This window comes from Aquarana catesbeiana, linkage group LG04, assembly GCF_042186555.1.
Source record: "Aquarana catesbeiana isolate 2022-GZ linkage group LG04, ASM4218655v1, whole genome shotgun sequence".
NCBI classification, from domain to species: Eukaryota; Metazoa; Chordata; class Amphibia; order Anura; family Ranidae; genus Aquarana; species Aquarana catesbeiana.
The window spans coordinates 257,289,355-257,314,076 of NC_133327.1; the positions used below are offsets into that span (position 1 = coordinate 257,289,355).

The 24,722-nt window shown below is 37.4% G+C and overlaps 1 protein-coding gene across 7 annotated transcripts in view; it reads right to left on the reverse strand.

Moving 5' to 3' along the window:
* Nucleotides 1-252: 252 nt before the first annotated feature.
* TP63 (tumor protein p63) overlaps nt 253-24,722 on the reverse strand; it is a 65,013-nt gene continuing 40,543 nt past the window's right edge. For 2 of the 7 annotated variants that reach the window (XM_073626405.1, XM_073626402.1), the window contains 9 exons: nt 22,880-22,995; nt 22,642-22,751; nt 22,373-22,497; nt 22,076-22,158; nt 19,371-19,495; nt 8,288-8,445; nt 6,616-6,760; nt 4,636-4,729; nt 253-3,991 (listed from right to left, as the gene is read on the reverse strand). In XM_073626405.1, coding sequence (XP_073482506.1) covers nt 3,704-3,991; nt 4,636-4,729; nt 6,616-6,760; nt 8,288-8,445; nt 19,371-19,495; nt 22,076-22,158; nt 22,373-22,497; nt 22,642-22,751; nt 22,880-22,995 — 1,244 coding nt within the window. In that variant the 3' untranslated portion in view covers nt 253-3,703. Of the gene's footprint in view, nt 3,992-4,635; nt 4,730-5,359; nt 5,436-6,615; nt 6,761-8,287; nt 8,446-10,557; nt 14,937-19,370; nt 19,496-22,075; nt 22,159-22,360; nt 22,498-22,641; nt 22,752-22,879; nt 22,996-24,722 lie in introns of those variants that run through there. The other 5 variants (XM_073626403.1, XM_073626400.1, XM_073626406.1 and 2 more) reach the window with 4 other exon arrangements.

A 24,722-nucleotide genomic window follows, 5' to 3' on the forward strand; every position in this document is an offset into this window, starting at 1 on the left:
AATGTTGTAGATATGTTCCTGTGCCCATAATTGTGCCACCTTAGGCCCAGACCTGTGGGGCTTTTCATACAAATTTGATCCTTATTTTGTATGTCCTATAATAATATACAACAAACTGAAAGTGGGATACTAAATAAATGTAGATTATAATATCAAAAATATTTTCTTGTAAATATTAACTTTAAAGTACACTTTTCCTTTTTAGCAATTTCTGAAGCAAGCATTTGAAAGTATTATTAAAAGACCAATATATATATATATTTTTTTTTATTTAGAAATAAACATATTATGCATATTTATCATAATACAAAATATTTACAAGGGAAAATAGTTGTATGGTATAATTTTAAAAAAGCATCAAGATCAAACGTGTTTCAGTGCCCAGTGTTATCGCATAGGGGTGTCTCCTGAGAGGCAAATGTACTGTACTAATAATGCACAGTTATACATTTCAGTGTTACCTGTTTTTTTTTAGTCACTGATGTCATAAAATAGCTTATTATTTACCGCAGACTAGTAGATTCCACATGTTTGAAATATAGGACTCATGATCTTAATATATATATATATATGTACAAATAAAAAAGTATGAAAATAAGAGTCCACAGGAAAAAAAAAAGAAATATTATATTAATACATCTCATTTGGAAGACCTGCTATCCCAAAATAAACTGTAGCAATAATGAATGCTGCAAAACACCATTACACAGAAACTTTATAGTCACCTTGTGACAAATGCCAGTGGTGACCTGTTATTACTAGTAAGCTTCCACTCTGCTGACTGAAGTCCTGTAGAAGTGGAAAAAAACAAAGTTGGCTGGAGATAGGCAGTTGTTTCTCCAGAGAGTAAACCTGGCCAAAGATGGGTAGAATTTCATATGCAAATTTTTGGGGAAAGAAGATTCTAAGTGTAGCCATACATGGATTGAAATTAGGCTAGTTCAGGGGGGACCGGCTGAATTTTGATTAACGTATGGGCAGGTTGTTTATAAACAAGTCTGTCGAGTTTTTCCCAAACAATCAGTGTCGCAGGCTATAAGTGCCGGTTCACATAGGGGCGACTTGTCAGGCGACCTAGTCGCCTGACAAGTCGCCTCCCGTTCTGTGCTACGGAACCGTTCTAATAGGAGCGACGCAAGTCGCTCCGACTTAGAAAAAGGTTCCTGTACTACTTTGGGGGCGACTTGGGGCGACTTACATAGACTTCTGTACAGAAGTCGTTTTGCAAGTCGCCTCGGAAGTCATTTGCAGGTCGCCTCGCTGAGGCGACCTGCAAGTCGTGCCGCCCCTGTGTGAACCGGCACATAACAAGCAGCACTGACCATTGTATTTTGGTGGTGGGGAAGTTGCCTCATCGTAAAACACAATAGTACAGTGGGAGTGATTCCCCCATCCACCTCAAATGTGGTGATAGGGGAATTGGATAATTTGTTAACCCGCTGGTTGAACTTAAAAAAAAAAAAAAAAGATTAATATATAGCTAGCCTAAAAAAGTTTGCTTTTCTAAGCATTAGTCAGTTAAATCTATGTCCGTTTACTACCATATTAACGAGAATATTCAAAGAAGCAGGATGGAAATTTTTCCTCAAATAAACAGATTTCTAACAGTGTATGTGGTTTTCATTTGGTGAAGTCCATCCATTACAAAATCAAATATTAAAAGCAAAAAAAAATCTTTCAGCCAACAAATGAATGTTCTGAAACATTTTCTTACAATTTTTTCCTAAGACTTTTCCTAAGAACTTTCATTCAAGATTCTATCCATCTATGGCCAGCTTAAGACAGCTATCTATCCTCAAACTCACTGATGCTCCTCCAGGACCTACTGCTGACTTTTTTGAGCACATTAACATAAACATATGCTATTTGCTTGGAAAATGGAACAATTGCAGCCTGTTTAGAGAGATGTTCTAAAAGGTTGGAAGCATTTGTAATCCCCCTTAGGGCATTCCTAAGTCTCATTATGTAAGTAATGCTTCAGTCGGGCACATTGCTTGCAAGAAGCAGGCTGCAATGGGCCACCATAAATCTAGATATAGACATAAGGTGTGCTTATGACTTGCAACACACATGTGACTGATGTGATTAAAAACTTCCATCCTTATCTTGCAGGAAAAATAGTCATTAGCTAAAAACATGGCTTAGCCCACCGAAAATGATCAGTCATTGTTTTTCTAGGTGCCCACTAACATAATGAATATTATGTTATTAACATAATGGGTGCTATTGGTACCTTTTCGGTATCATGCACATGGGTTACTAGACCCATACAAATAAATGACCAGACACTGTCATTTATCAAGCCATCTAATACATTTGACACTTGAAGCTTTTACTTATATTGAAATCCCTTATGACACTGTACTGCCTTTTCTGTTCTTATGGAAATGTTATGCATACTAATGCAGAAAAAAGCAAAACATAGCTGCACAGCTGTGTTCCTCTACACTAAAATCTGACATTCAAACCTAAAGATGGTCTTTCGGATATGCCCAACAATATGACATCAATGAATATTATTTGGGTCATATTATTTTAGTTGGTTTATTATTATTTTTAATTTAAATACCCTGAGCATTAACACTCTTGGTTGGACATATAGGGCTTATTTTCAGATTAATCCCTTTTCCCACCTATTATTTCTGCTAAGAATGTTCTTATGGGCAGTATCAGTGAAGTGGCTTATCCCTTCTGTTTAAATATAGAACATAAGGGAGACATGTGAAAGTTTCCAGCTCACTGGATTTTCTAAAACTTTGATTTTAGGCTTTCCTACTTCAATTGTTAACTCCCTATATGCAGAATTGCTCTAAAGTAGTTTGTCTGTGCACAAATCTATCCTCAGTGGTCCTATCTTTGATAGCAGCAGAAAGAGTATCTTTCAGCCCATGTATAGGACAGTTATTGCCAAATTAGGTCTAAAGACTAAATATGTTCATCTTAATCCAAGGGACTATACTCTACAACTGTACACCTGGATAAACTTTTTTTTTTAAAACAAATGTCAAGCAATAAACATACAAATAATAAGTGCAATATATTTCATGGAATGAGTTGGCTAATAACATTGTTATTTGTACTAACTGAACTGCAATATGGCCCATGATAATGGCCATTTCCTTCCTTATAACCAGTTAGTACAGAACAAGTGGTATATTGGATAAAGAGTGGAGAGTTACAGAACAACTGGTATATTGGGTATAACAATGGAGGCCAAAATGTAGTGAACCAAGCAGAGAAATATACCCCCAAAAATCCAAAAATACATCTTCTCAAAAAAATGTCAAATGAAATGTAATCTCCAGTAATGATAAATAACGGATTTGTTTAGTTATTTAAACAAGAGCTACACCTGGTATTTGGTAGATGACAAAGTAAGTAATTTTCTGAGCTTCCCCCAGACCCTTCATCATCTACAGAACTGATTGGCACTGTGCTATAGAATGCTGAAGGAGATCTAAGATAATGAAGATCCACCGTCACTCTTCAGCAACTCAGTTGTTCTTTCTTTTTTGCATAGTTTGTTACATTTGACTTTATTCTCCGTTCCACTTCACACACATATATATATATATATATATGTATGTATATCTATATACACATAAATACAACAGTATGGGATAAGGGATGATGAAGAAGCTCAAGAACATGACGTTGGTCCTATATAACAATATTACATCTCATAGAAGCCGTAAGAAGGTAGTCATTCTCCCTCCTCTTTTATGCGCTGCTGCTTATTCCTGCGGGTGTCCATATCGAAATTGAAATCATTCCAGTCATCTCGTGGAGGGAAGGAGATGGTCTGGCGAAGTGTGAAACGCACTGCGTCAATCACCCTTTCTCCGCGAGACTCATTAGCACTGACAGAAGAAGCATTGTTGGCTGTCCTTAGCAAATGAGGAGAGGAGAAGTCATGGATCTGTCTGTGTTCAAGTAAACCTTTCCAGATTGCATGCCGAAACTGATCAGGAATCTTCATATTGATCAAGTCCTTTAATTACATAAAAGAAAGTCAGCACGTGGTTAAATGTTGACTTAGCAATTTACAGAGTGAAAATCCAAAGGAAATTAATCAACATTCATCTTTTGACTGATTGAAGGGAATTATCTAATTGTTTTGCTATGAATTATTGTTTTCAGCTGCGTAAAGACTAGTTAAATCTAAGCTGGCTTTTACATAAGAAATATATTAAGCTGTATTCTTGTCATGCTGGTCCACATAAACAAAATGCACAAGTCTGAGCCTTATAACAGTATGCATGAAAAACACATTTGCATGGATTCACTTGTTACAATAATTGCATTCCAGTATTACAGGGAAGCTTATTAATCGTAATTAATTGAACTTCATATTAGATGTGATATACATATGCTGAGTCAAATGAGATTTCATTAAGTACACTGGATTTCCAGTTAAAACTAAAAGTAGACCTTTGTTTTAGTTCTACCTATTTGGTTTTTATGGATCCCCTCTGCCCAAAGCCCCCCTCAAAAGCAACACATGGACCATCATGGCGTATTTTATACTGTATATTAGTTTATAAATTACAGCATGCAATGTGAGATGACAAATTATATCAAAAGAATAAACCCTTCAAATTCATCCATTTGAAAGTTGGTTGCTTAAATACACACCTCTATCGAGTAATGTTCAATCTGATAAATGCTGCTCAGACCCTGGGTAGTGAAAAAGTCCAGACAAGATGAACATCCCAATCTCGCTAAAAAACTAAACAAGAGAGAGTAAGAGAGAGACATTTAATGCATATATAATGCATATATAATTGTTAAAATAATAAAAACATAAATATTATTTGGATGAATTATCTAATATAAGAAATGGTAAATAATTATTAGCTGGGTGCTTTCTGAATCTTTTCCAAACTGAAGGCTGGGAGTTCAGTTGCAAACATCAATTTTAGAGCAAGAATCCATTTTTTGGATTATGCACAATGTTTAGGATTGTAAGGCCACATTTTTGCCACAACCAGCCTGCAGAACATTTAACTATGATAACAATTTACACCTTGTATAATTATCACTAACAGAAACAGAAGTCCTGCTTTTTGAAATGGTTAGACACATGTAAAGAAGCATCAAGAACTGAAGGGTCCTACTGATAGAAGAGTTTGAAGGAAGAGACATTTCAAGAATGGCAAAGGGGTATAGCATTTGATCAAGCAAGCAGCACAGCTAAGAGTGGCAAAGTGGTTGGGCATTTCTGACATAAAAACAATTTTGCCCATCTGCACTATTCCAGCATAAAGTGCCCCAAACCGAGCCATATTAGCCACAGGTATGTTTAAACAGACACTAGCAAAGGACTGTGGTTGTAGAGGTAAAACTAGTGTTATCTCACCTCACGTCTTTCTTTTACTTGTCCATACGCATGCACAAATTGATTAGGGGCGGGGGATGAATCCAAGCCCAGGTGACTATAAGGGGGGTGCAAAATACAACCCCTTACTTTTCAGATAGTCTGATTTGGTTTAGATAATGAGCAACAAAAGATGCAGAAGGCACTTGAGAAGAGTTACAAAACAACCATGCTATGATCATGGGACATGCAGACTGTTAATACACAACAATGCCTACTAATATAATTAGCAGAAAGTGTTCATTGTGAGGTAGCCACAACAACCTACAACAAGAATTGTACACTAGGAGGATTTACTTTCCATTTGCACATAAAATGGGGATGATTTACCAAAGGAGTTATTTCCACTCTTCGTAAACTGAACTGCCTTTCAAACATCCAATCATGAGGATGTTTGAAACAAGGGTTCATTTCACCAAGAGTGAAATTTACTTTTTAATAAATGACCTCCTCTGCGTTATTTAAATAATTGAACTAAACTAAAAAAAAACACCATCAAAACCCAATGCATAGATACACAGAAACTGGTAAACTGTGATTATTCCTGCAGTTTACAAGAAATGGCCTGAAACTGATTGGGAAATATTCAAGTTTAGCCACTACTTCACTTTAACTTTAAAGCTCACTATGAAGATGTAATGATGTTTTTAACTAAATGTCCACATTGCTCACACGCTATGCCATTTAACGAACCACTGCCAATTGCCAATGACTCAAGTTAAAGGTGTCATAATTAACAACCAGTGAATTTCCCTACAACCACCAATCAAACTGCATCAGAAAATGACAAAAGTAAAAACAGAATATAAGTTTGATGGGTTGCTGTGGGCTAATTACAGATTGTTTTTTATTAAGGACACTTTTATTTTTGATTGCTTATATTTGTCCAATTTTCCAGCAGACAATTCTCCCCACTACATTATAAACAGGTGGTATTTGGTCCACTGGCCAGCATCCTCCCACGACTCAAAGATGTCATGTATGGACTTTTTTCTTTGAACAACTGAAATTGCAATGAACACATATTTTTACAAATGTAAAAGCTTCCTAATTAAGCCAGTTATTATTTAAATAATTATTTTTAACAATTTTTGGCTAGAAATTGATTTCTGTCTCATAATAACATCTCTATTTTAACAAAAAGAAAGAGTTTTATTTGTCTCCAGAAGAACTGGTAAAGTTGACACATGGATGTTTTGAGATATGTTGATGGAGTTGTCATTACTTTGCATTCTTACCTGGCAATGCTGCAGTCTGTGGGGTATGGGGGAGGTGGCGTACAGTGTGATGTGGAAGCCATAGAAAGGGAATTAGGTAATGTCTGAGGAGGGCTGAGCCCATTAAGATCACCAGGCATTGGCATGTGTGTCCCCATCATAGGAACTGTTAACAAGAGAAAACAAACATAGAAAATACATTAATCTAAATTGAACTGAGTATGACAAGTATAATGTTTAATCCCAAGGCCCTATTATCAATCGAAGTTTGTCCAACCAGTAATGTTTTGAGGGGCAACAATAGAATAAACTACTTCTAAAAATGACGTAACAATGCAGTCACAGAACCACAATCGTTAACTATACATACATACATACTATACATATACTATATATGCTTTCCACAGCAACCTAACCATTCTAGCTGTAGTTTCTAAGGCTGGTTGGAATATTCAAGAAAAATCAATAAGGAAACCTATTCATTTATTTCAGATAATGACAGTGGATGCTGCTCAAAAACATATCACATGTATTTTGCTCCAGTTGCATTCTTTATCTTTTGCAGTCTTAAGACCATAAACAATTAAAGGATTTCAACTTCTCGGAACTGTAGAAAAGCTAACCAACTGCAGCCAAAATATTTGAAACTAATAACAAACCCAAGCACTGCAGGGAAAATGGTTTGTTGCCTGCTTGAAGAAAGAATGTGCAACATAACAATTTTATGGCTGTAATCCATGTAAGTCTGCTTTAATAGGATACCTGCACACCAGGCAAACGCTTACTCTATGCCATAAGTCAAGATGAATTTGGCTCTAATACTTATCTTACATCTATTCAGAATCATGAGCTTTCTGTCTTCAGCAATGATTGCAAAACACAACAAATTCATAAACTTGAAAAGTGATCTCTACTGTTAGAGGGGAATACTTATGCATCTGCCATTTCTTTTCTATGTGGATACTGCTAAAACTGAAAACTTCATAGTGCAAGTAAATTCAGCATCAGAACCTTGTGAAATCCTGTGCCTGCCGACTGAAGAAACCCAAGCTGCTCTTTGGTGTCAGTGTTGCTATAATACTACTTGCTGGAGGATGCCACATCACCCTAACAGACGGAAAACCAGATTCTGGCATTGAAGGATGCCTGGATAGCTGTGTGGGCTGTACTCTTTAATGTTTAAAGAAAACCTCTATGTTTTTTTTTTTATTGTGGATTTGACCCCAATGGATAAACTACTTTTAAAGTGAGCTTTCACAAGGGATAACATTTATTTTCTAAGTTTACTTCTGATTTAAGTCTTTTCAATTCAAAATCTGGCAAGGTTATACAATAACCTGAATAAAAATAAGTCATACCATCTCAAATGTCTACTGGATTCCTAATTTATTTAAGATACATGTATGGTAAGCTTATTGGGGTTCATCCAGCTTATTAAAGAAAACAGCAATAACCAAAGTAGCAAGTGAAAGTTGAATACAAATCTGTTTTGTACTAGAGTGACTTCAGTAAAAATGAATTCTGAATGTTTGCTATGTGATATTGAACTTTGCATTTAATTCTTTGACATCTGTATTGTTTAATAAATATGGCTGCATGTCTCATTTAAGAGATGAAACCCACCTTAGATTCAGGTATAAATACACTTCTCATATGTCAGTAAACATAAAACATGGGCAAAAGTTATACTTACTGTTTGACCCCATTCCATCAGACATGGCATTTGGAGTAAGAGAATTTCTCTGTTGTGGGTTCATCAGCTGGCTGACAGAAGGTAGCTTGTTCATGCTATTCATCTTGCTGAGGGGAGGAGAGACTGAGCCAAAGGAAGGCTGACTTTGTATGGAAGATCTGCAAAGATACAACCCATCTGAGGGTTAGGGACACTCTAGAAATAAATGCATTGGCACTTTTAAAAATGCATATACATTGACATACATTATTCAGAATGGCCTTACTGTCATACCAATTGGAGTTTCCTTTGAATTAATAATGTGTGTTTTAAACTTCTGTAAAAAAATATCTAGATGGACAAACTGAGGCAAAGCTACAAATATGCTTTTATGTAAAAAAAAGAATAGAAACAAAAGATATTTAGATATTTGAAACATGAAATGTATTCTTATGAAAAAAGAATATACTGTAGGTGTCATTAATGACTACCTTTTTAGTTATTTTTTGTTTATTCAAAAACATGTTTTCAAGGTTGTTTGCTGTGTATAGACTGCAACTCTGTAACATGCTTTGAAGTAAAGTTCTTTAATAATATTGTTGTGTAAAGTAGTTTTATGGAAGAATGCCTTTTTTTTTTTTTAACTATGAGTTTTTCTTTCCATCTACACGAAAATCTGGAAAGGTCCAGAATTACCACTTTAAAACTGCTATGAGGAAGAAGCGATATTTTTCTGTTTCCATCATTTCAGTATCAGCACACACATCTCCTGGGCAGGTATGTGAAGAGATAGGATCATTCACTGCCCTCCAGGTATATGGCAGCAAGCCAAGTGGAGGAGGCAATGAGCATACATCCTGAGGCACAAACTGCGAGACCTTGAGATTCAGTTTCACACCTCAGATTTCAGTAGAAATTCACTGCTATTTTGATTAGCTGGGAGAATACAAAATGGTGTGTTCCAAATATGGAGTGCTTGTTCCTCTAGGGTTGCTTCAAGTATTGTTGGTTTTAAGGAGTACATATGACATGTACATTATAGTCTACTGAGCCTTAGAATTGATTAAAAAAAATCAAAGCAGAGAGTTTGCCCATAATGACCAATCCGTTAACATCAGGTTATCACTTTTTCTGGGGAATTAAACAAGAAATATGCTCATAAAGGCAAGTTCACCACATTAACTTTCTTTTCTTCATGTTTTTTTTAGTTCTTGTAAATAATACACTTGGCTTGATTCACAAATCTTAAAAAAAAGAGATTTTAAAGCCATGTGACCGCAATTGTCAAACATTATTGGCTTTTAGCTTAATTAACTGTAATTTTTTTTCAAAATAAACATGATGTTTTGCCTTGAACTGAGCTTACTGTGCCCCAAAAAAAAAACAGCAAGTGTATTATTATCAGCTGCACATTAAAGACTCACTGGAAGCATTTACACAAATAAATAAGACAATGGCAATACAGATATACATACTTTAGGAGGTACAAAATGTTTTAATTGGTACATAATAATAAAGATAGATGCCACTATTCTTTAAATAGTAAATCTTGGGAAGTTCATTAGCCTTTTTCAAAAGAGTTGTCTACTTTTTGGAAACAATTTGTGGGATAAATTGAGCACCCCACTTCCCATTTCCCAAGCCAGAAGTGGAATGCTTTACAAATTGGTTGAATGCGTTGCAGTAACGCTTCCCTGCAAACACATTATGGTTTATATTATTATACAGTATATTTAAGTTCCTTGGATTCTGCAGTGGGAACAGTATCTGTCTTTAGCTGACAGCTTGCGTGTCTGTATGTAAGTGTCTGTGTTGGAAAGGAGACGGGCCGGGAGGGTGTGGTACACAACTGAATTTTTAATGAGTGTGTGAACTGTGCCTAAAATAAAAGATATAATAATACCTGTACCCTTGGAGTTCTTGTTTTATTTAAAAAGTGCCTGGTTATTTTACTGTGTAAGCAACAGTAGGTTTTTTTTTTATGTGTGAAATCCAAAGAGCTGTTTTCAGCACACTGTCTATATAAGGATTTTATATTTGATGGACTGCAGTTCAGATCAAATTCTCTGCCAACCTCAATAGACTTTCTTTATCAAATCATTTTTAGGAAGACTTGCCTGAGAATGTGTATATACATACTGCTGCCTATCAGGTGACAGGTTTTAAAGCTTTTCTGTTGATAATGATGCAAGTCTACTGAAGCTACAGTGATGTTTTTGTCTTGGTGAACTCATGAAAGAGTTAAATACAAAGAACAGGAACTGGAACAAAAACACATCCAATGTCCAAGATAAGCTAGCATAAATGTTTATTGGCATTTAGGAACATGCAGCCACTCGAAAAAACACTTCAAGAGGATGCCAAGGGGAAACCCAGTGGAATTTGACCAAACAGCATTAATATTTTCCCACTTTTTTAATCAACACTACATTTTATATCAGAATTTCAAAGTCGTAGCAGAGTGACCTGTTGCGTTATTAGCATGGCAAATGGAATAAAGCACAACATTTTTATAAACACATTTGACATGTTACAGTCAAGCATTTTTGGTACTACACATATATTGACACATTATTATTGCAGACAGGTGTATCATGAGACAAAATAACCTTAAGTTAAATGACTCTATGAGGACAGAAATATGAAATCTGCAATTACACATGTATTGTGTTCAGGCTCAGATACAGGCAGTGGAGTTGTAATACTGATCCCCAATTTGCTATCTAATGTATCACAGACCTTGATACGTAGAACAGGAGTTAAAACTTTTTAGAATTCACTGGCTGCATGCATCTTACAGACCAATGACTAACTCAGCAATTAAACTAAGATCATAAACAAACTAAGCCCCGAATCTGCTAATTTTAAACCAGGTCAGTAATGGAAGATTCCATATGTTTATCTTTATAGATTCACTTTAAAGCTTAAAGGGGTTGTAAAGGTTCATGTTTTTTCACCTTAATGCATCCTATGCATTAAGGTGAAAAAACATCTGATGATTACCGGCCCCCCAGCCCCCTGGTTTACTTACCTGAGCCCTCGAAAGTCCTGCGCTCGATCCCGTGCTCGATCGTTGCCCGGGGCTTCTCTGATCTTCTCGGCTCTTCATTGGATAGATTGATAGCAGCACAGCCATTGGCTCGCACTTCTGTCAATCAAATCCAAATCACATGGCCGCCGGGGGGTGGGACCGAGACATACACTCTGTGTCTATGGACGCAAAGTGTATGAGACAGGAGCGCACTCGCAAGGTAAGCCCCCGGGAGAGCGTTTCTCCCAAGAGTTATTTGAGACGGGGAGGTGCTAAGAGAGCCGCAGACCCCAGAAAACGCCATTCAGGGTCACTCTGTGCAAAACAAGCTGCACAGTGGAAATAAGTATGACATGTTTGTTATTTTTAAAAAATAAAAATCAAACCTTTAATGTAACTTTAAGTGCTGCCAAAAAAAAAAAAAGTATGAAAAATCGTCATGATGGATAGAACTAAGGGGCTGTCATAGGGGTAGATTTACTAAACCTGAAGAGGGCAAAATCTGGTGCAGCTGTGCATGGTAGCCAATCAGCTTCGAACTTTGGCTTGTTCAATTAAGCTTTGACAGAAAAGCCTGGAAGCTGATTGGTTTCCATGCAGAGCTGCACCAATTTTGCACGCTTCAGTTTTAGTAAATCAACCCCACAGGCTCCAATCAAAAGCTTGACTGTGCTTGCCCTTTACACCCAACTGATCTTTTTACAGAAGCTGTACTACAGTTTTTATGAATGAAACATGATTTATGAATGGAAGGCAGGTGGATAATTGATAGATCTGCCTCCTTCATGGGGGGGGGGGGGGCATGGATGGAGGGGGATTTAATCTAATAGAGGAGGCACAAGGGACATGTCCTACTGACTGTTATTTCCCTTGAGCTTATTTTTCTGTTTTTTATTTTGGCTGCACATAGGCTTTAATAATATTGCAACAAGCAATATTAATAATATTGTAAAAAATAATGGCATTCCATTATTCATAGCAATCAGACATTTTGCATAGTATTCTAGCCACACTAAGTTGTTTAAAGTTAATATCTGATTGTTGGCATGAGTTCTGCAGTTCTGATAATTTACTGTTGAACAAGCATGCCACTTGCTTACAGGACTAAGGTGACTAGATGACGAAGCCAGAAACATCAGCTAAAAGCTCACTCATAGGAGCCATTTGACACAAGCTAAAATATGCCACTGAATAATTCTATCTATTAGTAATCAGCTATACGTGTTCGGTCGACTGGCCCTTTTATGTATGTATGTTTATGAGATTTATAGGTATAACATACTCTGAGATTGGTTTTATGCAAAAAAAACCCCAAAAAAAACATTTATTTGTTTTACTTTGACTAAATTTGACTTAACATAAGTGCTTCAGACAATATGTTAACATTGTCTGAAATAAAAGCAACACACATTTTTATTTAGATCTGTCCAGCAGTACATATCTTATATGACCAGCATTCATAAGCTTGAACAACTAGGAAAAAGCCTAATATGCAACATTCTTATTACAATACACAAAAATATTATAAAAAAATATATGTTTAACATTTGAGACCAGCTCAAAATCCGGCACAACATATATTACATAAACCAGACAAGTAATTGCCACCAACAAGCAGAAGCGAAAAGACATATAAACTGTTAAAATGGCAAATCAACTCTTGAGTCCCTTTATAGAATGCTACACAGTTACATTCACCATAGAACAAAAGGCTAAATATATCATCTCATGAACTTGTAAAATGTGCTATTTTAACAGTTCTCTTACAAAGGCATCACTAAGAGCCACTTTACATCAGAGTACTGCACATGAAAATTCACTTTTAGGCAAGTCAAGGTGTGACAATTCAGTAGAATGGCAGCTCTTATGGCAACTGCCGACAATCCACTGTTGGCAACTGTGCATGACAATACAATGTATTGTCAGTGATGCAAACTGTGCATACAACATGTTTCAATGTTGTGTACTAAAGCAGGTATGAGTTACATTCTTTAGCCTTGTGCAAATGGTACCCTCCAACTGTTCACTACCATTGCAAGTACCATTGTGTTACAAAGCTTCATGAAAGGAATTTATGTAGTTCTTAACCCATGTCAGATGTAGAACTATAAATTAAAAATGACTGCCTTACTAGGATCCTGAATTTCTTAGACAGCTGCATTCAAGTAAAGAGAAGTCCAGTAACTCTTATGCCGCGTACACACGGTCGGACTTTTCGTCTACAAAAGTCCGACAGCCTGTCCGACAGACTTCCTGCGGACTTTCGGCGGACTTGCAGCAGACTTTCTAACGAACGGACTTGCCTACACACGACCACACAAAAGTCCGACGGATTCGTACGTGATGACGTACACCGGACTAAAATAAGGAAGTTCATAGCCAGTAGCCAATAGCTGCCCTAGCATGGGTTTTTGTCCGTCGGACTAGCACACAGACGAGCGGATTTCGGGGTCCGTCGTAGTTACGACGTAAAGATTTGAAGCATGTTTCAAATCTAAAGTCCGTCGGATTTGAGGCTGAAAAAGTCTGCTGAAAGTCTGGAGAAGCCCACACACGATCGGATTACCAGCCAGCTTTAGTCCGTCGGTGTCCGTTGGACTTTTGTAGACGAAAAGTCCGACCATGTGTACGCGGCATTAGAAACTGACAGGAATTCATATTTTACAAGTAAGGGCAACAGTAAACTGGTTGTAAAGAGCTAGTGTACTTTCCTTAGTATCATTGTACTTGCACGGCCTTTTAGTAGTGGTCAGATTTTAAATAATTCCTGTGGTATATATGTTATCAACAATACTTTGATTTAAAAAGGCCTAAGGAAACAGATATTGTAGGAATGTAAAACTCTCACTTTAAAACCAGACCTGTATATTGCATATTTGCATAGGCAAGGGATATTTTATTTAGGATCTAATGCAATAAGCTCTGCTAGAAACCAGAGTAACTCAGGAAGTGCTTATTTCAAGCAGAATGCTCTAAAGTATTATTTTTTTTTATTACTATTCAAATGAACCCTGCCTAAAATGTCCCTACCTGTAGCTCAGTGTTACCTAATAGGAGCTTCAAAAAGTTTCCGCACTTTTACATTGTTAGAAACAGTGAGGGTGGGAGGAGTTTTGCTGATGGCAATAAAAAGTTGGTACAACATGGTAAAAAATGCATCGCAAAGGAAGGTGACTATGTAGAAAAATTATGCAATTTTTTTTTTAAGTTCTTAATAATAAAAGTAAAAAAAGTGTGGAAACCTTTTGAAGATACCTCGTACATTTCAAATACAAAGGCTGAAGACATACATGATAGTGACAGCACAATTTTGCAGCATTTCAGACTTTTCAGTCATGGAGCAATCTTCTCTTTAAATCCATCAGTCAATATTGCAGAAACAGTTCAAATCTACTTTTTCCCTATGGAAAAGCACCATCCCCCTTACAATGAAGCATGATTCCCCAGAAAAAGTCCTTTTTTTAAGTTCCTTCTTTTTAAATTGTGGGAAAGAGTAGGGCAGTTAGAAAGTGCATATACATAGTTCATGGATACATTGGGAGGTGAGAGAATGTAGAGTATTTTGGGAAAGAATCTTTGTCTTTCAGAAGATCTGCCCGGGGATCCATGAGTTCATTCCGGAAACAGGCCGTTAGGAGCCTGTAGAGAAGAAACCAGAGAAGAAAAGAACAAGAGCTGATGACCATGAAGAGTTGAAAGATGCAGTGACACCACTATGACCACAGTGTGATGAAATGATGGATTGAGGGAAACAGAAGGATTTTAACAGTCTGAAAATATTTTCTAAATAACACTATAGTGAGGCTATAGTAGGATCCTTTATGTAGGCTATATGAACCTGAAATGTCTGCAGCCAAGTAAATTCTAGCTGTTATGGTTAGTGTAATTTAGAAAATGGAAGAAAGACTCTAACTGGTTGCTTTAGACAATAAAGCAACTTTTCTTTCCCTGGTAATTATAGGAGGGACCCAATTTTTTTATGGAATGAGGCAAAAGATTTACATTCAGAAGTGAATTAAGGACAAAACAAGTAAAATGTTCTACACTGTGCTGGCCAGGAGTACAAGATTTGTAAATCTGTCCCTTATTGTGAGAAATTTGGCACACATAGAACAAATAATCATACAATATTGCCTTTCTGAGAATCTGGACGTGAAAGAGCAAGTGTACCACGTAGGTCTAAAAACAAAGGCTTACAATGTTGGGATTACAACACGTGCCAGCTCTGTAATTTCCTGAAATTCAAGCCAATTGAATGAGTGCAGAGCAAACGGCATGCTCTAAGTAGAATGAAATCTAATGCTTCCTCTGAATATTCCCAGTAACAAAACAATCTAAATGCCTTAAATTTAAAATAACAAGTCAAGCATAATAGTACAGAAAGCAGCCTTTTTCATAGTTTGGGACACTTGTAATCCTTTGTTAGTGTTATCTCTATTGCCTGACTGATCAAAATTTCATATTCTCTTTTATCTTTACCAGATTATGATGTGCAGCTTTAAAAACACAGAGAGATGAATGCACCCTACTGTTTTCTCTTAAAATATGTATCAGGCTAACTCTGGCTATAAATGGAAAGACTATCACACCTGACCAAACTTAGAATTCATCTGGCTGGTCTCCTCTTTACCAGATCTGGTGTGGGTCCAAACCTAGACACATGGGCCAGTAAATGGTAGGTTAGACCTAACAAAAACTAAATAGGCCATAAACATCACTTATTAAAGTGTTTTATCCAAAGCGAAAACCTTTTAGTGTGGTAAGGGCTTAAAACATCTGTCAAGTTTATACTGCTGTCTCTGTTCCTGTTGAATTTACAGGACAGGAAGTGAAGAAAATACTCTCCAAGTGACACATTGCAAAAATAAATAAATTCATGTAAATAAAATCTAACAGGGAGTCCTAATAATTCCCTGTTCTATTCAAATGCAAAAAAAAAAGAAAAAATTGGATTTACATATAATTTTAGGGCTGCCCAAGAATATTAGGTGAGAAGTCACACGGTAAACAAAGACACAGTTTTGTGTGTTTTTTTTTATCTTTAAAAGATTTAAAGTCAATTTAATTCCTAATTACTAAACTTAGAATAGGAACTGACCTTTTCCCTCACAGTATTTATTACAGTGTCCTACAAAACATTTATTATAAACTGTCAAGTAGTGAACTGATACATGTGAGTATATAAACTATAATACACAGGAAACTTTTCAGATAAAGAAACAAAACATCAATGCTTTATTGGTGCATTAAGTAATGTAGTTTTTTTTTTTTATCTTTGTGAAGGAGCTGAAATTTGAGCAGTCACACTGTGATCATAGAGGTGTGGGGGTTAGTGAGAAAAAACAAACGAAATGCATTAAAAGAAATCCGACATGCAAAATGGAAGACATGAAAGAGGAAGAAAAAAGCATTATATGCACAGTAATGTCAACCGTGAAAGGGTAGTCAATATTTCTACAAACCATGTACAATGGAAGCTAATCATTTTTTACACCGGGTGGAGAATCTCTCAGTAAAGAGATTCATTTTAATCTGTTTATTTTTTGGTTTATTTTCTCTTTTTTAATATCTCGCACTTTAGGAAATGTTAAAGAGTTTGATCTCACTTTAACCATATGATGTATATACCATCAATAGTACATTCAATGCAAGAACAGCTCTATTTTTCACCATTCTAGAAGATAACATGTAGTTTTACTTAAAGCGGAGCTCCAGCCCCTTCCCCCTTCCCACCAAAAAAATAAAAGTCAGCAGCTACAAATATTCTAGCTGCTGACTTTCAATATTAGGACACTTACCTGTGCAGGTATCCCACGATGTGGACACCCCAGTAGATTTTTCTATCAGCTCTCGGGTGATGCCGCCGCCATTCCTTGTAAGGCAAACTGGCAGTGAAGCCTTGGGGCATCACATCTGGTTCCCTATTGCACATGCGCAAAGCACGCTGCACTTTGTAAATGGCGCAGCGGCGAGGGAAGGAGGAGGGGGGGCGAACTTTCGGGGGACCTCGCAATGGCGAAGTCATCCGGAAGTGGGGATAGGTACCTGTCAAAACAGGTACCTGCTCCCCCTGAAAGGTGCCAAATGTTGCAGCAGAGGGGGGGAAGTAAGCAAACAAGTGAAGCTTCCACTTTTGAGCGGAGCTCCACTTTAATAAGTTAGAGATTAAAGTGCAGCAATATTTAACAACTAATCATTACAAATTTTTTATTGATCTGAGTGGAATTAAATGGAATATAATTGGATGATTTGATGAGTTACTGGAGAATTTTTCTTACTTTCATGCCTTAAATTGAACCTTCCCCATTTGAAACCGGATTATGACATTAATGATCAGGCTGAGAACAATGAAGAATTTGATTTCATCTTTTAAACTCATGATGCCATTGCCAAATAACCATCAGCTGTTTTTTTTCCTTTTACAGAAAGTAGTCTATCATCTGCAAAGAGCCTGCATGGGTTTTTTCTCTTCAACTCTATGCCTGGATGTTTTAAAGCATTGTATTGTAACATTAGTCCAGATTCAAAAATATAATACTTAGTCTAAATAGTGCTAAGTGTCCAAGTGTGGAATCTTTTGTAGGTGACAGAGTCTCTTTATTGAATGACCCCAAAAGTGCCTATTTATATATTATTTTGTTTTCTGCTATTGTTACCTTTCTTTTGATAACTGGCATTAGAATCAACCTTACAGTATTAATCTGAGGTTATGAGCACTCTATTCTTTAACTGCTGTCTAAATTTTGTTGTATGCAACATAGGAGAAAAACTGCATAATAAAACAAGTGCATGTACTTTTTTAGCTAAAAAAAAATTGGATAGGATGAGTTAATGCGGATGATTTACTAAAACTGGAGAGTACAAAATCTGGAGCAACTCTACATAGAAACCATAGAAATCAGCTCCCATGTTTTATTGTCAAAGCTTAAATGAACAAGCTGAAGTTAGAATTTGATTAGTTGCTATGCAGAGCTGCACCAGATTTTGCACTTTCCAGCTTTAGAAAATTAACCACAATGTTTTTTAAGTGTAGAATACATTGATAAATGGTTAGAAGTTAGAACCTGTTTCATTTTATGGCTGTTCGGTGGCTAACAGAGTGATAGCTAGCTGGGTAATTTTTAGTCACCTATAATTATAAGAAGGCAGAAGTAAACCAAAACCCATTCTGGAAAAAGAGCAACCTATTGTTCAGAAAGGTTTTACATATTTGTTGGTTTGATCATACCAATACCTAAGCATTATTAAGAAAAGTGCACAGCTATGCTTAACATTACTAAAAAAACAATGTTTATGAGATTATGGACTACAATTGATGATAAATAAACTAAGTTACTACACTTCTACTATGAAGCCATTCTCTGTATGGAACAGGCTAATCCTCACTTGAATAGATAGACAAGGAGATAGGATTATACTAAATAAAAAAGTTGTTTCATTTACATTTTGGTCTGTCAGAGAATGGTTTCCATAATGATGCATGTTACCAATGACTGCTCTGCATTTTTGTTTGCCATGGTAATTGGAAAATGAATCACTGTGAACAAGGAGTGTTGTTTCATTTTCTTGTCCCTAAGCAATTTATTAATGACCGCTCCTAACTAGAATATTATGCATATATTACACAAAAAAATAGAAGTGGTGACAGCCAACATAAAGTCCTCACTTTTAGCAAAGGTTTTGGAATTTTGTGCATATAAACTATGAGAAATACAACTTACTACATCAGAATTGTTCTGACTGACAGTCAAAACTTAGATGATACAGTACCATTGGCACTGTTTGATTTCATTATCTACATTTTTAAGTTTAAGTATCAATTTAAAATTACATCTCGCAATGTTAAACATTGGGGTTTTTTTTGTTTTGTTTTTTGGTTTGTGCAGTGTGAAAACATGTACATAATTGTAAAATAGCAAGATAAATAATTTGGGATATAAAAAACTCAGACTTGGGCATATTAAATGTCATTTAAAAAGTGCATGCATATGCAAACTAAACAGCAGGCACAAACAGGTCACATTTGTAAATGTACATATAATTGATTTATTTATGTATTATAAATATACTTACTGTTTCTGCAATAGATGTTGCTGTTGTTGTCTGTAGTTCTCAATCGTGTGTTGGGGAAGGTACTGCATGAGTTCAAGAGACTCTTTGATTTTTAATAAGGTTTCATATATTTCTCTGCCTTTTACCTGCATATAACAAAAACAATGAAAGTGATAAGAGTAGCTTCTTAGTGTTTGATCTGTTTCAGCTATGGACCATATTTAACCACTAGCCTACTGGGCACTTTTACCCCCTTGCTGCTCGGGCCAATTTTCAGCTTTCAGCTCTGTCTCACTCTGAATGACAATTGCGCGGTCATGCAACACTTTGCCCAAACTACATTTTTATCATTTTTTTCACACAAATATAGCTTTCTTCTGGTGGTATTTAATCACTACAGTTTTTTTTTTTTTGCTAAATCAACGAATAAAGACCAGAAAAAAATAAAAAGTTTCATAGTTTGTTTTAACATTTTGCAAACAGGTCATTTTTCTCCTTCACTGATGTGCGCTGATAATGCTGCACTGATGGGCACTGATGAGGTAGAACTGATAGGCATTGATGGGCACTGATAGGCTGTGCTGATTGGCACTGATGAGGAGGCACTGGTGGGCACTGATGAGGCTGCACTAATAGGTGACACTGATTAGGAGGCACCAATGGGTACTTATTGGCCACACTGATGGGCACTTATTGGCAGCACTGGTGGGCACTAATTGGCAGCACTGGTGGGCACTGATTGGCAGCACTGGTGGGCGCTTATTGGCAGCACAGGTAGGCACACATTGGCAGCACTGGTGGGCACACATTGGCAGCACTGGCGGGCACTGTTGGGTCTCCACTGATAATCAGGACACTGATTATCAGTGTACATGTCTCTTTTAGAGAAGCCAGGTATCGGCTCTCTTCTCCTCTCCTTATGCTGTCAGCATTAGGAAAGGAGTGCCGATAACCAGCTTCTATTTACATCCATGGTTAACTGTGATTTGACACAGGTGATCACTTGGTAAAGAACTGCTGATTGGCTCTTTACCTCAATCTGTGGTCAGCAGTGTCCTCCGTACACTGTGATCACAGAGCGCTCTGCCCCGCAGCAGGTGCGCAATGAGCACAATCACGGGAGGCTGTCTTATGACAGCCTCCCAGAACTAGTCGGCTGTGCTGTAGCAGTCATTCAGCCATAGCACAGTCGGCAAGTGGTTAATAAAGAGCACAACAACAATAAAAATTCATTTTGTACTGGTGTGACATCAACAGAATGCATTTTGATTGATTGCTCTTGGTTAGTGTGTATAAGAGTGTAAGGAGTTAACTTTTTACTAAATAATGCCACCTATTTAAGGATATATATATATATATATATATATATATATATATATATATATTTATATATATATATACTGCATATATGTACTTTTTTTTTAATAAAGCTTGTATTCGTTTTAAGTGCTAATTAAGAACAGCAACCCATACTAACCAATCTGAATCCATCTTGTACTGCTCTAATTTAAGTTGAGTAGCTTCCAGTGGCTTCCAATTGCTTAGGGTTACTGTGCCTAAGAGCTTATTCTACATTGAAAAAGGCTGCTAGTGGCATAAGTATTATTAACCATCTCAATACAGGGCACTTTCACCCCCTTCCTGCCAAGGCCATTTTTCAGCTTTCAGTGCTGTCGTATTTTAAAGGACAATTGAGTGGTCATGCAACACTGTACCTAAATTAATTTTTAATCATTTTCTTCACACAGACAGAGCTTTCTTTTGGTGGTATTTAATCACTGCTGGGTTTGGGCAGCACTGATGGGAACTGATGGGAATTGATGGGCAGCACTGATGGGAACTGATGGGAATTGATGGGCAACACTGATGAGCAGGCACTAATGGGCACTAAAAGGCAGCACTCACTGGCACCAGTAATGGGTACTGATTTGTCTCACTGATGGGCACTCATGGGCACTGATTGGTGGTACTCATGGCCATTGATTGGTGGCACTCATGGGCATGGATTGGTGGCACTTCTGGGGCTTTACTGTAATCAGGGCACTGATGATCAGTGCCCTGATTACATGCCCTGTTCTCCCCTGTGAGGAGATGCCGCTGATCGGCTCTCCTCAACGCAGTGAGGCGATGAGAGGCGATTATTGGCACTTCCTATATATGGACACAGCCGATCACATGGTTAAAGAGCCGCGTCAGCAACACGTGCGGCCGCGATTGCCGCGCTGTGAGAGTGGGAGCGGCCCTTCGGGTGCACCGTCATATGACGTTCACCCAGAACGAGAGCCGCACCGTCCCTCCGTCATTTGAGGCTGGGCGAGCAGCAAGTGGTTAAAGAAATTTTAAGTAATCTGTTTTATCCTAGAAAGACTCAGTGGACTTGATTTACTAAAGGTAAATAGACTGTGCACTTTGTAGTTGCACCCAAAGCTTAGTAAATGTAGTGAAGCTAGACTTTGTAAAGAATACCCAATCAGGTGCAAGGAAAGTAGAAAACAAAAAAAAAGAGCAGTTTTGCATGCCCATGATTGGATGATGGAAATTAGCAAAGCTTCACCACTTTTGCTAAGCTTCTGGGAAAATGAGTGCAATTGCACTTGCACAGTATTTGCCTTTAGTAAATAAACCCAAATGCATACACTTATGTATAAACTATACATTTGCTAGGAAATTTGCACAGAGATGTACCAACATTAAGTTAGGAAATAAAATACAACGTATTGACTTACAGGTATGTACAACACTTCATCATCTGGTGACCGCCGTTTTTTAATAGATGCCATCTGAATTCCATGTGTGTTCTGTCTAAAACCTGAAACATCAAGAGACACTTTTATAATGATTGTTTGCAGTGTTACTTGTTTTAAATAGTCCTTTGTGTTCCAAAAAAAAAAAATGCTTGAATTGCTACTTAATTTACATATCTCTCCAATATATGGAACACTTATCTAGTATCCTGGTAGTTACATACTCATACAATGCTTGGTGCTACAAGCTATATTGCAGTAACTTACATTGTTTCATACCTTCGCCACTCTTTGTACCGTCTGAGACTTGCTGTTTACGGATGCTGTCCTCATCGGCCTTACGATCTCTTCCAGGACAAGCACAAATCCGAGCCTCAAAACATCGGCGCCCAAGCACTTGACCACTTTGAAAAAAAAAATGATGCCGTTATAGACTATGATAAGTAACAAATCAAAAATGAATATCTGGTTTTCTGTTGGGTATTGTACATTTTACTGTGCAAAAGATTTATGTACATGATCAAGCAAAACAAAGCACATTCACTTACTCTCTTGTTTCTAGCGTTACTATGATCAATATCGGTCGGCGATTCATTCCTCCAACACAGCTGCTGTTGCACATAAAGTTGTATAGTATTGTTGTGAACTCAGTGCCAACCTATAAAGAATTTTGTAGAGATAAAGTAATATATTTCACAGTATAGTAACTGCATTGACATTTTTCAAGATACATAGTTTAGAAATAGATACTTCCAAAAATAATTCTGATGATTAAGAGACACTGACCTGTGGGGGTTCATATGGTACCAGAACACTTTGTCTGCCAGTGATTGGATCCTCCACATACTGTGCATGGCTATTTCCTTCAACTCTTATGAGATGGCTTGGGGGAGCTATTTGCCCTACAGACAAAGAAAATAAATCACTGAAAGCAATAACACCAATTACGGTAGATTTTATTTCTGTAAAAGCTACTTACAGTAGGGACGGAAAGTATTCAGACCCCCTTACATTTTTCACTCTTTTTTATATTGCAGCCATTTGCTACGATCATTTAAGTTAATTTTTTTCCTCAATAATGTACACACAGCACCCCTTGTTGACAGAAAAACACAGAATTGTTGACATTTTTGCAGATTTATTAAAAAAGAAAAACTGAAATATCACATGGTCCTAAGTATTCAGACCCTTTGCTGTGACACTCGTATATTTAACTCAGGTGCTGTCCATTTCTTCTGATCATCCTTGAGATGATTCTACACCTTCATTTGAGTCCAGATGTATTTGATTATACTGATTGGACTTGATTAGGAAAGCCACACACCTGTCTATATAAGACCTTACAGCTCACAGTGCATGTCAGAGCAAATGAGAATCATGAGGTCAAAGGAACTGCCTGAAGAGCTCAGAGACAGAATTGTGGCAAGGCACAGATCTGGCCAAGGTTACAAAAAAATTTCTGCTGCACCTAAGGTTCCTAAGAGCACAGTGGCCTCCAGAATCCATAAATGGAAGATGTTTAGGATGACCAGAACCCTTCCTAGAGCTGGCCATCCAGCCAAACTGAGCTATCAGGGGAAAAGAGCCTTGGTGAGAGAGGTAAAGAAGAACCCAATAATCAATGTGGCTGAGCTCCAGAGATGCAGTCGGGAGATGGGAGAAAGTTGTAGAAAGGCAATCATCACTGCAGCCCTCCACCAGTCGGGGCTTTATGGCAGAGTGGCCCGACGGAAGCCTCTCCTCAGTGCAAGGCACATGAAAGCCTGCATGGAGTTTGCAAAAAAAACACCTGAAGGACTCCCAGATGGTGAGAAATAAGATTCTCTGGTCTGATGAGACCAAGATAGAACTTTTTGGCCTTAATTCTAAGCGGTATGTGTGGAGAAAACCAGGCACTGCTCATCACCTGTCCAATACAGTCCCATCAGTGAAGCATGGTGGTGGCAGCATCATGCTGTGGGGGTGTTTATTAGCTGCAGGGACAGGATGACTGGTTGCAATCGAGGAAAAGATGAATGCGGCCAAGTACAGAGATATCCTGGACGAAAACCTTCTCCAGAGTGCTCAGGACCATAGACTGGGCCGAAGGTTTACCTTCCAACAAGACAATGACTATAAGCACACAGCTAAAATAACGAAGGAATGGCTTCACAACAACTCCGTGACTGTTCTTGAATGGCCCAGCTAGAGCCCTGACTTAAACCCAATCGAGCATCTCTGGAGAGACCTAAAAATGGCTGTCCACCAACGTTTACCATCCAACCTGACAGAACTGGAGAGGATCTGCAAGGAGGAATGGCAGAGGATCCCCAAATCCAGGTCTGAAAAACTTGTTGCATCTTTCCCAAAAAGAGTCATGGCTGTATTAGATCAAAAGGGTGCTTCTACTAAATACTGAGCAAAGGCTCTGAATACTTAGGACCATGTGATATTTCAGTTTTTCTTTTTTAATAAATCTGCAAAAATGTCAACAATTCTGTGTTTTTCTGTCAATATGGGGTGCTGTGTGTACATTAATGAGGAAAAAAAAACAACTTAAATGATTTTAGCAAATGCCTGCAATATAAAAAAGAGTGAAAAATTTAAGGGGGTCTGAATACTTTCCGTCCCCACTGTATATGTAGATGCA